Raw genomic sequence first — 14,358 nt, 5'->3', positions numbered from 1 at the left:
AAACCGCAGCTGCTTCTCAATAGAAACAAGGATTATAGAGTAATCTCTTCTTCAAAGAACTAATATACAAATATATGTATGTATGTATCTCCGATCTAGAATTCTATACCTAGCAAAATGTATCTTTCAAGAATGTACGTGAAATAAAAACATTCTCAGACAAACTAAGAGACTGAAATTTTTTAAACACTAAATCCACTCTAAAGAAAATACTAAAGGGTATTCTGCAGGCAGATGGAAAATTGTTTCAGAAGGAAGGTCAGTATCACAAGAAGGAGCAAAGGAAAAGAAAGGCAGTTAAGTCTAACTGAATAATAATGGTACAAAACAACAGAAATAGGTCCTTGGGGTATAATACATATATGCATTTAAAAACATGATAACAATGAAATAGGTTTAAAAAATAGGAAAGAAATTGACTTACATGTTTTTAAAGGCCTTAACATTATCTGGAAAAAGGGTGAAAGTCTCAATTAATGCTACACTTTGATAAGTAGAGAAAAGATTAGAGTTTCTCAGGCAAATACTAAAGAGTAAAAGAGTAAAAGAATATATAATCCCAAGCTAATAAAAAAGGAGGAAATGGAATAATTATTTTTTAAAATCAATCCAAAACAAATCTAGAAAGAGAAAAGGAACATGGAACAGGTGAGATGCTTAATTTTTAACCATTAATATCAAGGTATCTGCCAATTCATTTCTATAAGAGCCATCAGCAAAATACACAGAAATACCTAGCCCCCACTCACATACCTAAACTTCGTAAATTTTAACCTCCACATCCATTCCATTTTTTTCCATTGTCACTGACTTTTCAAAGTCTTATTTCACCTTATCTTTTCTTATGTAACTGCAGATATGCTAACAATCATTAAAACATCCAAAAGCCAAACAAAAAGAAACAGGAACAAAAAATCCAGAGAACCAACTGGCTTATAAATGCTGCATTAATTCCGCAATAAAATATTAATTTGCCATTACTGATCTATATAATAGTACTAACCAAAATTAATGTAGTTAAGAAGCTTAAAATGATATTCTTTCACTTATTTCATGAAAAACATTGCTCTAATATTTTTTAATTCACTTGTTAATTCAGTGAAGGGAAATCCCAGGATAAAATTAAAACTTTTTCTACACTAGTATCAATGTCAGCAAGACACAGGTGCAACATATACCTCTATCAGAGAATAACTAATCTCTTTAGAGCCAAAGATACTTAACCAAACAAGATATGAAACTCCAGAGTCACTCTTGAGCGTCCTATAAGCAAATGAAATTACCTGCCACTTACTAATTTTTTAAAAAAAATTTTACAGTGGATTGCTACTTGCATTTTGTGAGGAGGAGATATTTTAAATAGGGGGGGGGGGTCTAAGCTCTTCCAAGGGAAAATACTATCAAAATTAAATCAAAACACTACACTCATATTATACAGCATCTCGCTAAAGAAATCAAAGAACCTTTTATTTACCACTTAACAGATATGAGAACTATCAAGTAACCAGTGCCAGAGTTATGAAAGGAGACACAAAGTGTGCAGACTCATCTCCAGTCTAGCGAGGTGAGAGTCGTCTCGACTAACTCCCTTTCTACAAAGGCTGAGCCACCTTTGTTCTCACCTGGTTCAGATGATGCGAGCACGGGGCCAAGAGCCTACCTTCCCTCCACAACTAACAGTGGTGGTGTATGTGCCACAGAGGGAACTAACACACAAGCATTCTCTTCAGGGACCATGTACGCGCTCTCTCTCATACTCAAAGCGTCCCACCCTCCCACTTGCCCTTTCCACCTGCCATCTTCTCCTCATCCTTCAGGTCTTACCAGCCACTTCCTCAGGACAGCTTGCCCTGCCACTCCCAATCAAGTTAGGTTCCCTGGTGACAGGTTTTATAGCTCCCCGTACTTTACTTCAAAGGACTGATCCCTCCTGTTGTTGAAAACAAGGTACCTAACACAAGGTCATGGGTACAATAAGGCACTCAAAAAATATATGTTGAATAAACAAACAAGTGTGAATTTATGATCCCCCCCCCGGATTTTACAAAGAAACAAGCTTTAAAAAATTAAGTTATCTGCATTAAATACCATAACCTGGAAATGGCAGAGACCAGCTGAGACTCCAAGTTTGTGACTCTAATTCCCGTGCTCTAATGCCCATGTACTATAAGGAAGTGTGCTAGAAGTCAGATTTCTTTCGAATGTATATTATTTTTGTATTGACTTCCACTGTAAAAATTGAGACACTTTCTAAAGGAAAAAAAATGAGACACTAAATATAAGGAAATCATATCTAACAATGCAATATGCCTTTCAAAATCACACTGAAGGGACAAACTATACCCTTCTGGTAATAAATGGTCTGAGGATTGTTGGTGTAACAATACCATTGTGCTAAAGCGAAACAAGGATGGTTGAAGTGAAATTGCAAACATAAACCAGAAAATGTAATCACTTGCCACTTTCTAACTGAAGCAGCAATTCCTAAAGTTTTGGTATTGTGGCTAAGTTTTTTTGCCAGCTTCAAACTGCCTTAACATTCCTGGCATTTACAAATCAAAGTAATTTTGTTTCATTTCAGCTTGCCACTAGCTTAAATTTACTGGCCTCTTTTTCACCCATCTTCACTAGCTACAAAAGGTAACAGTAACCTGAGAGAGATGCAACATGAAGGCAAAGCCTGACACACAACCTCTGCCTGGCACTGGAAGTCCAACTTGGATCTGCCATGCCAGGAAGTTGTCTTGGTTCCCAAGGATGACCAGCCAATTAACAGCTGGTGCCAAGATATGGGGATATATGTATATGTATAGTTGATTCACTTTTTTATACAGTAGAAACTAACACACCATTGTAAAGCAATTATACTCCAATAAAGATGTTTAAAAAAAACAGATGGTGCCAAAGCCGACACTTCTGCTTACTGGCTTGTTTAACCAATGGCAGCTGTCCTCCAGAGGAGCTATTTCATGTCAAAACAATGTTACAACTGGTAATGAGCTATTCTCACCAGAAACAAGGATGCCAGAGAGTCAGACAGACTAGCTAAAAACACTAAGTAGGCACCAACAGCAAGACTCAGGGCCCAAGTTCTTAATGTTTGGGAAATGATGCTTCTTTGAATGCCCTTGTGACACCTCAGTGATTCTTTAAATAGGTAATCAGCAAAGGAATTTCTGTTAACTCAGAATATCTGTACTTGGAATCAAGGCTCTGGTTTTCCTTTTTAAATTAATTTATACCTTTATTAGTGTAGCTTTTTTCTCATATTTTGACATATTTCAGTTACCTATGTGGAATATAACATAGGTCAACAACATCCACTTTAAGTAATAAACTAGACTATGTCTACAGACTTTACTATAAAAAAAACAGCAAGCTCAGAAACGTTTTTCTTAATTTTCGGGTCTGACAGAGTGAGAAATAAACCACTGTCCATTTGATGCTGGCTAATTTGATTCTTGTTAAGATGACTGCACAGAAGAAAAAAGTACCCTGACTTCCCTGTAACAGAACTTCTCATAGATTCAACATGTGAGGGAGTTGGCCAGGGTGATATCTAAAGTTTTGTCCAACTTCTCTGTGCTACGAAACATTAAATATCTATCCCAAAGACTTACTTCTATTTATAAATGAATTAATACAGGCTTGAAATCACTTTCTTCCAGCAAACAAAATATTTAAGACCATGTCCCCACTTTTTCTCTATGTGTCTCCTTATTTCCAATGACTGGGTATTGCCCCAATTCAAAACTCCTTCCCAGTCCCGTAAGGGACTCATTTAACTCAGGTTGAAATCTACTGACTAAAAAGCATCCGTGGATTAAAATGAAGGGGTGGGGGGGGGGGCGGGCAGACTTTAATCTTCAATTTCTAGAAATGTCCACCCGTGGATTCATAGACTCTTCACATTTCTTGGCATTAAAATACCTGCGAGTAACCATTCTGCCGCATCACAACTGCCGCACCAACACCCGGCTGTGAGCTCCAAACTATTTTGCAAACTCTGCAAAGGCGCAGAGATTTCCAGCTTCTCCAAAGCCCTCATTCACCCCATCCTCCCCTTGCCTAGTCGAAACGAAGTCCCACGGCAGGAAGGCAATAATTTAAAAGAACGAAGTTTGCCTCAGTCCTGCCCACTTGGACTCTGGAGGACGCAACTGAAACTTGCAAGGGAGACACGTCTCCCGGGGACCGAAACTTGCTCGGGGGTAGGGAGAGGCTGTGGGTCTCCCCTCCCCGCGGACCTGGCCGACCCCCGACCCTTCCAGAGACCCCCTTCACCGGTCGGCAGGTCCCCTCGGGCGCCGGCCCCGCCAAACCCTCCCCGCACGCCCCCCTGCGCCCCCTACCCCGCGCCCGCCAACCTGCCAATCGCGCCCGCCAACCTGCCAATCACACCCGCAGCACCCTGCCGTCCAGGTTCCAGGGGGTTCCAGGCCGCGCTCGTTTCCGGAGCCAGTCCCCCTGGAGGGCGGGGACGGGGAGCGCTGCTCCGTCCACCTCCCCCGGGGCCGGGAATGGCGGCGTCCGGCTCCCCGGGGCCAACTCCGAGTCCCTGCCTGGAGGAAACGCGCCGAGCCCCACCGCCGCCGGCCTCTGGCGGGGGGAGAGGAGAAAATGAACTTACCTCCGGACGGTCCCGTCGGCGGAGGCAGCGTGGGGAGTCCCGGGGGCCCAGGAGGTCCCGGCGCGGCGGCGGCTACCGCAGTGCCCTCCGCCCCATTGTTTCCCTTCCAAGAGGATCCCGGCGAAGCCGAGCCCTGGAACCAGGAAGTTGCCCGGCGCGACACCTCCTGCCGCCGCTATGGAAACGGCCCCCGCCTCCCAGGGCGGCTCGCCCGGGACCCCGCCTCCGCGCCACCGGCCCCGCCCGCCTCACGGGCCGCTGCCAACCGACGCCGCTGCGGCCGCGGCCGCCGCCATCTTGGGGCGGCCCGGTCGGCCTCTTCCCGGCGGCACGTGCGCGCAGCTTCCGCGTTCCCGCCGGCCGCGGGGGCGCGCTGCCCGGGCTGCCGGGTGCGGGCGCCGTTCCCCCGGATGCGCGGCCAGAAGTGGCTCCTGGAACCCAGAGGGAGGGAGGGAGGGAGGGCCCGGGCGGCACTGGAGAGCCAGGACCTGGAGCGGGGCTTCGAGGCATTGCGCGAAAACGACCGGCTTCAGCTGGTGTCAACTGGCAGGTCGAGGGATGGACGTGTTTCGTTCCTGGCTCAACTACTGACCAGCTGTCAGGACCTTGGACACTTTTTCCCTATGCCTCACTTTCTTCGGTTTCTTCATCTGTAAAGTGACATAACAATAGTACCTGCCTCATAGGGTTGTTTCCTGGAAGCAAGTGCATGGTACTTAGAAAGTGCAAAATTATCATTCATTCAATAAAATGGCACTGCTTCTGACAAAAGTCACATTTCTGTCTTTTTCCAGGAACTTAATCTAAGTGTTCAAATCAGCACCACTTTAAATAGGCTACTGTGTAAGATCCCATTGCTGCTTGAGACTTCTGAAATGCTGATCTTTTGTCCCGTATTTCTCTAGGTCAGCTTTCCTTTTTTAGATCATGGAAATTGTCAAGAGTTTTAATCTCCAGAATCGTCCGTCAAGAGGTTCCATAAAAAGATGAATGATGTAAACTTTCCAATACTGTAATTAGCTGGCAGTTAAATGATTTATTCACTAGAAGCTAGCAAAGTTAGGGTGCGCAAATAACTAAAAGGCTTCCTGTCCTTGATTCCAGGAACTAGAATTACTAAAGCTGGCAACTCTGCATGGTGGCTATTATCTCTCTTTTCCAGCTGCTGAAAACTGACACCAAGAAACTGGGAGCTGTGTGCACTATGGGAGAGGAGGGGAGGAAGGAGGCGGGGTCACGGCCTCTTCCAAAGGATGCAACCTTGAGAACCTTGCATAAGCTTAGGTCTCAAATGGTCTCTAAGGCTTCTCCTTCTAGCTCACAAATGTTGTGATCTCCTTTGTACACTCTTTAAGAAAATACAATGTATATACTTCCCTTTGGGTCTTCCTACATACATTTAAGCCAGATTTGTGAAGACCAGTGTTTAATGATCCTGATCCAAAACTAGTGGGACTTCCATGGCGGTCCAGTGGTTAAGACTCCACGCTTCCACTGCAGGGAGCACGAGTTCGATCCCTGGTCAGGAAACTATTGATAAGATCCCGCATCCCGCACAGTGCAGGCAAAAACAAAAAGCAAACAAAACAAAGCCATAAATAGCTTGATATATGAAATGAACTGGGGTAAAAACAGATCAGGAGCTGGCGGGACAGCAGGACATTGGTAACTTTTTCAACACTCAAGACACTTCTCCAAAAATTATGGAATGCTCTGATTAGCCATCCCCCAGCTTGGGAAATTTTGAATTTCTGCAAGGCAGGAGCCCCCTCTCATACAGCCTTTTAGCCCCCACTGGACCAGCAGATTGCTTTGCATATGGTAGGCCCTCAATAAACATTTATTGAATTAAATCACCATATTTGTGGTTGTGCTCTCATCATTTCAGGAGGCCTTGGGGACCACAGAGACACGCAAGAGATGTTCTTCAAGGGACATCCTCGCAAACATCATAAACAAGAACCCGGAGTTACTAGTTAATGAGTTAATGGGATTTGGGATGAACAACCTCAGCCCCAGGCTTATTTGGCAAAACGAAGTGGAAATTTCAGATATGTTTTTCCATAAATTTTATGGGTAATTTTTTGAAAACTTTACTTTGGACCTAATTATGAGCACCACTGACTCAATTTTATACTACAATAATAGCATGATTAAGGTTCAGAAAAACCCACATTTTCCCCAAGTCAAAGTGTCATCAATGAATTGCGTCACCTCAGTATAAAACCTGTATTTGTTCTTAGGTATACCTTTAGGGGCTTCCCAGAATTTTTTTTTATTAACCGTCTTGGAGCTATTGTTAAACAGTAAACACAAAGTTCTGTCTTTATATCCCCAGCATAGTGCTTGACACGCGGCAGGCATGCAAATTCCCTTATCTATGGCATATGATAAATATATAGAATTTATGTCAATGATTAGCAAGGAAATAAAGATAGAATCATTTTTCCTCTAAATGAGGGATGGGCAAACTTTTTCTTAAAGGGGAAAGATAATGAACATGAGAGCAGCCATAGACAATATGTAAAAGAATAAGTGTGCCTGTATTCCACTAGAAATTTATCATGGAAATAGGTGGCTTTGACCCACAGGGCATATTTTACCAACCCCCTAAAAATTATATTTAGATTATGCTCACTCCACTTTTATATTCATTCCAATAAAATTTCAGGTATTAACTGGAGAAAGTGTAAAAGCTTGATATCCATAAAGCACCAAAAAGTTAAAAAAAAAAAAGTATGGAGTAACAGTTTATGTTACCAGTTAAAATATTTCAAAAATAACAAAGGTTTAGGGGCTTCCCTGGTGGCGCAGTAGTTGAGAGTCTGCCTGCCGATGCAGGGGACACGGGTTCGTGCCCCGGTCCGGGAAGATCCCACATGCCGCGGAGCGGCTGGGCCCGTGAGCCATGGCTGCTGAGCCTGCGCGTCCGGAGCCTGTGCTCCGCAACGGGAGAGGCCACAACAGTGAGAGACCCGCATACCGCAAAAACAAAAAACAAAGGTTTAGAACTATGTCTCACACATTATGATGGAATAAGATAGATGGATATTTGCATTTCATTTTTGCAAAAGTTATGCATTATGCTAATGAAAAAAACTTAAAATGTTGCCCAAGGTAAAAGTATATGTTTAAATCCTCAGGATGCCATAATAACTAAGGCCAGAAGTACAATTTGTGGTGAGAACAGAAGAACATAGGACATAGAGGGAAAAAAATCTCCAAAGCAAATCCTACGTCCTTCACTATCATCAGAATATGGATGAAAGGGTGCGTTCCTAGAGTCTCCTGTAAATTGAGAATTTGAAATGTGAATCCATGGCTATTGGATCCATTTAATTTTTTTAAAATAAGGGAGAGCAGATAGCTCCCTAGTGGGGGGAGTTTTTTTTTTTTTTAGTAAAGCTGTGGAAAGCCTTGCAGTGCACACTGTCATGCTCACCAGCAGTAGTACTTTCTGAAATCTCATAAGGAGCCAGTGCTCTCCCATTGGTTAGGAAAGTCAGCTCCAGTGACACTGTGTATAATTGTGCTTCATTGTTGAAAACAACTCAGGCCAGTCAACACCTGTGTACCCAGTATAAGTGAAAAAGCAACGACTAATCAACAACCACATCCACAATGCTCATACTGAAAAGTTATCCTTTGGTTTAAAAGAGAAGTTATTGATTGCACAGCAAGGAAGGAGAGTCCGTGGCACGACTGTGAACCCCATAAAATTGTATGCAAGATGCTGTGTACACAGTTTGTTCCTTATAACTATCTGGGGTCGTCTTGTTTTTTTACTGGTATACTTGGGTTTTTTCTGTCTATCTTAAAAATGGACATGCCGTGAGACTGGGGAATGGATCTGTCTTCTTCCCTACTCTATCCCTTAGTCCAAATCAGTGTCTGATACAGAATGAGCTTTCTCTAAATAATTGTAGAAGGAATGAAGGAAAGGGGGAAGGGAGAGAGGGAGGAAAAAATGAAGGAAGGAACAAAGGTATACAAATATACATTTTTCTTATATAATATTGTACATCACCTATACTTCAATTTTAAAAAATACATTTATTTTCTGGGCAAAGTATTTCCTAACTTTTCCATGTGCTCCAAAGGGTCTGTGACTCAAAGGGGAAAAAAATGTAGGAATGATTTGTTTTCAACTACAAAGGCTGCCTCTCATTATCTCCTCTGCTCTTTGGTTCACAAGCCAACCTGCTCCTGATGACACACCAGAATGGCTGTCATGGTTTGCCAGAGACCGATAATGATGTCATAGCATTTGAAAAGCATCGCCTTATGTTTCTATAGCTTTAGAGAATTTCTTCTGTCTGCTCAACTTAGCGTTTCCATACTTCAACTCTCTGTTTGACCACCTTTTAGATATCTTTCATGACATTTATTTGTTTTTTATTTGTCTCATCAAGCAGAGTTGTGTTAAAAAGTATTCTAAGATATTGAAAAAAATTGAAGTACAACTTCAAGGCATTTTTGTCTCCGTTGCAGGGCAATAAAACTTTTGCCTCTGTGTATGTGATTTTTGAATTTACTTTTAAACTCTGTACACATAAATCTATATACATTGTCTGAGAGCTGGATTTCAAAGATGACCCCCCAATGAAAAATGCCTCTGCTATCCACATCCTTTTATACTATCCTCCTCTTGAATCTGGGCTGGACCTGTGACTCACTGTTGACAAAAATAATCAGGTGGAAGTGATGTTAAGTGATTTCTAAGGCTAGATCATAAGAAGTCTTACTGCTTCCACCTGGGTCTCTGGAATACTTACTTACCTTTGATGGGCTCCCTCCTAGCTCAGCCATCATGCTGAAAGAAGCCCAAGCCACACAGAGAGGCCACACCTAGGTGGTCTGAATGACAACTCTGGCTGAGCCCCCAGCATCAACTGCTAGTCACATGGGTGCCCCATCTTGGACACCCAGCACAGTCAAGCCTTCAAGATGTCTTGAGCCCCAACTGTGCAACCGCATGAGAAACCCCAAATGAGGACATCTCAGTCAACCCACAGAACCCATAGAACCAGGAGAGCAATAAAAAATTATTTTAAGCCATTGAGTTTAGGGTGGTTTTTTACCCACTTACAGATAACTGGAATAAATTGATTAAAAATAAAATGTGAAAGCTATACTTAGATATATTTTAGCTGAAACCTTAATAAGTAAATAACTTTATCAAGATTAGTAGAAATGCTGTATTAGAAGGTCCAGTTGTAGAAGAATGAGGGGAGCTGTAAGAGATCCTAACGTATTCCGAGCACGCTTTTCACTACTAAGTTGCTGATTTTGTCTGGTTCTTTCCTTTGAAGTGGGGTCATGTTGCTGGGTGCTGTGAAAGAACACAGTGACCTTAACCTTTTGGTGTCTGCAAAGTAAATATACTCACAATTACACTTGACTTAAATAGATATGCAATAGTCTTTGTCCACATGCTTTGGCTAAAAAAGGAAAGAAGGAGTGGTCACAAGGAGCCAGACCAAAGACTCGTTTAAAATAAGACGATAGATGGAAAAAAATTTTTTTTATCTGCTCAGTTTATCTTTTCTGTTGGCTAATACTTTATTAAAAATGCAGGTCCAGGGGAATTCTCTAGCAGTCCAGTGGTTAGGACTCCATGCTTTCCCTGCTGAGGGCCCGGGTTCAATCCCGGGTCAGGGAAATGAGGTCCCACAAGCCGCATGGGGCAGCCAAAAAAAAAGATTCAGGTCCGTAATTCCTAATCTGTAATTTTGAAATCCACAAAGCTCTGAAAACCAAAAGTATTTTTCCTAAATAATTTGCCATCTAAACTCATTGGGTAGCAACTGAACTTTCCTTTGGCTATTTATGATGGTCTTTACCTTATTTCATATGAACACTCACTTCCTCACAGAACAATTAGTGTGTTTGATTACAAGGTCCCGTCCCAGACCCCGCTTATGCTGCCACCCTCAAGTAACATGCAGTATATGTGCTGTGTCACCCTTGAAATGGCAACTTCTTGTTTCAGACCTGAAGTTGACTTTATTGACGACATAAAGTAAACTTTTTTTGCAGGGGTAAGGGCAGTCTACCGCAGAGTCACTGAGGAATCTCTGGATTCAGACAGCCTGAGTTCAAACCCCAACTCCACCGCTGGCCACCTCTGAGACCTGCGTTAGTGTGCAACCCTCTGCCTCAGTTTCCTCCCCTGCAGAATGAGGACAGCAATAGAAACTACCTCATAGGGTTGACTTAGAGGACTAAGTGAGATTATGCATGCAGAATGCTTAGCCCAATGACTAGTAGTAAACACTCAAAAAATGTTCACTCTTATTGTATTATTATTAAACGTAAGCTTTTCATAAATTCAATGAAATAAATAATATCTCAGTTAGGATTCAGTGAGGGAAAAAGAAACTACTCAAGGTATTACCAGCAGAAAGATATTGAATATTTAACCCATGAAATCAGATGTGTACAAAGGCTTTGGAAGGAGTGCATGGGTGAAGGTTGAGAGTGACCCTCCACTAACTTTCAGGTTATTCCACATCAGCTGTGGACCCAATGTCAGGAAGCTGCTGCACCCAGAGATCAGAACTTGCAGGAAATGACAGGAAACCATGGCCAATGTCACAGCTGCCCTGCAGCTTAGAAGCTGGTGACTGTCAGGGACACTCTTTGGTGCCTAGCTTCACTGCAAAAATGTATGTCTGTCAAACCCTCGTGTCAGCCACTCCTGGAGGAAAAATGGCACCATCCTTATGCTGTTCAAATCCCGAGTGCATCTCACTGGCAGAACCTAAACCTTATCAGAACTTGCTGGCAAAGGACTCTGGGAAATGCAGCCCTGAATCAGGCAATACCCAACATAAACAGTAATTTAATAACAATAATTTACATTTGTAAAGCACTTGCCATAAAAGCTCTCTGAGGTAGGCAGGAACAGTAGCACAGGGGCTAAGTGATGTGTCTGGTGTTGCCTGGGTAGGGAGAGACTCAGGTCCTTAAATTCGAAATCTAGAGAATGTGTCTTTATGCTGCTGTGTCCTATTTAATCATCTGGGTTCTACTTTATCCCTTAAATCTTCATACCATTTATATTATTATTGACTCACATTTCTACTTAAATCAATCTAAAGAGGAAATTTTGCATCACTATGTAAAGTAGAATGTAAGTCACTGAAGTAGAAAACAGATGTCACATGACATAAAGATAAAAGAAAAAAAGAAGATAAAAGTAAAAAAGAACACACTGAAAACAATGATATTAAAACCGCCAGAATAACATTGCCCAGAGGGCTCTGAGCCTGAAGCCTGTTCTCTCTTTGTTGTAAAGGGAGATTAGCTTGTATTAGAGACATTAAATGTACTAACAGCAAACTTCCTAGCACCAAATTGAGACTGTCATTGATATATTCACATGGACTAAAAGGTGTCTAAATCTCAGTAAAGAAATTAAATTTCTCACTATGCAAGGCAATGTTATTTAAAGCCTTGTCTGTCTTACCTGCCATCAATAGAACACAACCCACACTTTGGGTAACACTGCCTTCTGCCATATCAATACTGAAAGTTTAGCTGAGAATCCAGGTATTTATTTATTCAATTTTGAAAACTACTTCATAGCTGAGTATTAAATGCATGTTAGTATGTTTTGCTCCTACTGACTCACTCATATAAGATTTTTGGATGTGGTCGAGATGAAATTCACATAACATAAAATTAACCATTTTAAAGTGAACAATTTAGTAACATTTAGTGCATTAACAATGTTGTACAATCACCACCTCTATGTAGTTCCAAAACGTTTCCATCCCCCCAAAAAGAAACTCAGTATCCATTAAGCAGTTACTCTCCGTTTGTTGTCTTCCCAACCCCCAGCAACCACTGATCTGCTTTCTCTATGGATTTACACCAGATATTTCCTATAAATGGAATGGAATCATACAATACATGAGCTTTGTCTCTGTCTTCTTTCACTTAGTATGAGGTTCATACATGTTATAGCATGTGTCACTACTTCATTCCTTTTTATGGCTGAATAACATTCCACTGTAGGGATATACCCCCATTCATCCATTAATAGACATTTGGGTGGTCTCTACTTTTTGACTTGTCCATAGTGCTGCTATAAACATGTGTGTACATGTATTTGTTTCAGTACCTACTTTTCCATTATTTTAGATACATACTGAGGAGTGGAATTGCTGGGTTGTATGGTTGATCTGGGTTTAACTTTTTGAGGAACTGCCAGTCTTCCACAGCGGCTGAACCATTTTATACTCCCACAGCAATGCACAGGTATTCCAATTTCTCCATATCCCTGCCAACACCTGTTTTCTACTTTTGTGATTATAGCCATCCTGGTGAGTATGAAGTGGTGTCTCGTGGTTTTGACTTGCATTTCCCTAATGACTAATGATTCTGAGCATCTCTTCATGTGCTTGTTGGCCATTTGTAAATCTTCTTTGGAGAAATGCTTACTCAATTCCTTTGCCCATTTAAAAAATTGGGTTGTTTGTCTTTTTATCTTGGAACTGTAAGAGTTCTTTATGTACTCTGATCCTTCTCAGATATATGATTTGCAAATACTTTCTCCCATTCTGTAGATTGCCTTTTCACTTAATTGATAATATCCTTTGATGGACAAAAGTATTCAGTTTTGATGAAGTCCAATTTATCTATTTTTTTCTCTTACTGTTCTGCTTTTAGTGTCCTATTGCCTAATCCAAGGTCATGGCATATTTACCCTTATGTTTCTTCTAAGAGTTTTATGTTTGAGTTTTTATATTTATAAAAGAATTTTAAACCACACTATAAGTTTTTTGTAGAAATAAGGTAAATCCTTTGACCAAAATTAACTCTATAACCACTGAAATTTACTCAGCCTTAAAAGACTCATTTGTTTCTTAATAAATGGGTTTTGTTTAGCCATGACTATAGACAAGTCATTGTACAGATATTGTACAGATTGTACAGATATCTATAGGAGAAATATATATATATATGGAGTTAGGCTTCTTCCCACATGGGGAAGGTATGGTTCTCACATGGAAAACTGGGCCAATGAGAAAGAAAAGAGGAATGGCTATGGGGGGGGGTCATCACAACGTTCACCAGGTAATCTTACAGGCGTCGTAACAGAGGAGATAGGCTTTGACCTGGTCAGAGGGAATCTAATAGCAGAAGAGTTTGGAGGTCCATTTTTTTTTTTGGAGGTCCATTTTAAAAATAAAGAATAATCATCCATTTTAGCTGGACCACTGGTGTTAGGTGAAAATTAGTAATCCTAGGAGCATAACTTGAGAGCATATCATTATGGAGGACTTCAAATGCCTGCCTAAGGCGTTTAGACTTAATTCATTAAGCAGCAAAAAGGCGGGGGGGAGGAAAGGAGACCTATTCTCAAAAAAAAAAAAGTTTCTTTAATTAAAACTGTATAGAGATGAAAGAATTTATCTTTAAAAAATTTTTTTTAATTTTTAAAGGGAATTCCCTGGCAGTCCAGTGGTTAGGACTCCTCACTTCCACTGCAGGGGCACAGGTTGGATCCCTGGTCAGGGAACTAAGATCCCGCATGCTGCCCAGCACGGCCAAAAATAGAAAAAAAAAGAAAGAATTTAGAAAAATTCATTTTAATGCTAGGACTTGGTATTTGATAAGCTATTCATTTATGGAAAATCATTCATTCAATCAACAAATATTTGTTGAGTCCCTAATGCGTGCTGGGCACTGTGATGCCAAGAGCTGGTGATTCAATGGTA

The 14,358-nt window shown here is 41.3% G+C and overlaps 1 protein-coding gene across 1 annotated transcript; it reads left to right on the top strand.

Annotated features, from left to right (window-relative positions):
• Positions 1–4,520: 4,520 nt before the first annotated feature.
• On the top strand, positions 4,521–5,291 carry LOC116748523. The gene is given in 3 exon segments (XM_032621670.1): positions 4,521–4,557; positions 4,560–4,674; positions 4,676–5,291. Coding segments are annotated over 3 exon segments (768 nt in total).
• The last annotated feature ends 9,067 nt before the right edge of the window (positions 5,292–14,358 follow it).

The sequence above is a fragment of the Phocoena sinus genome, chromosome 2 (assembly GCF_008692025.1).
Source record: "Phocoena sinus isolate mPhoSin1 chromosome 2, mPhoSin1.pri, whole genome shotgun sequence".
Lineage (NCBI taxonomy): Eukaryota > Metazoa > Chordata > Mammalia > Artiodactyla > Phocoenidae > Phocoena > Phocoena sinus.
This window is presented reverse-complemented; position numbering and strand designations above follow the sequence as displayed.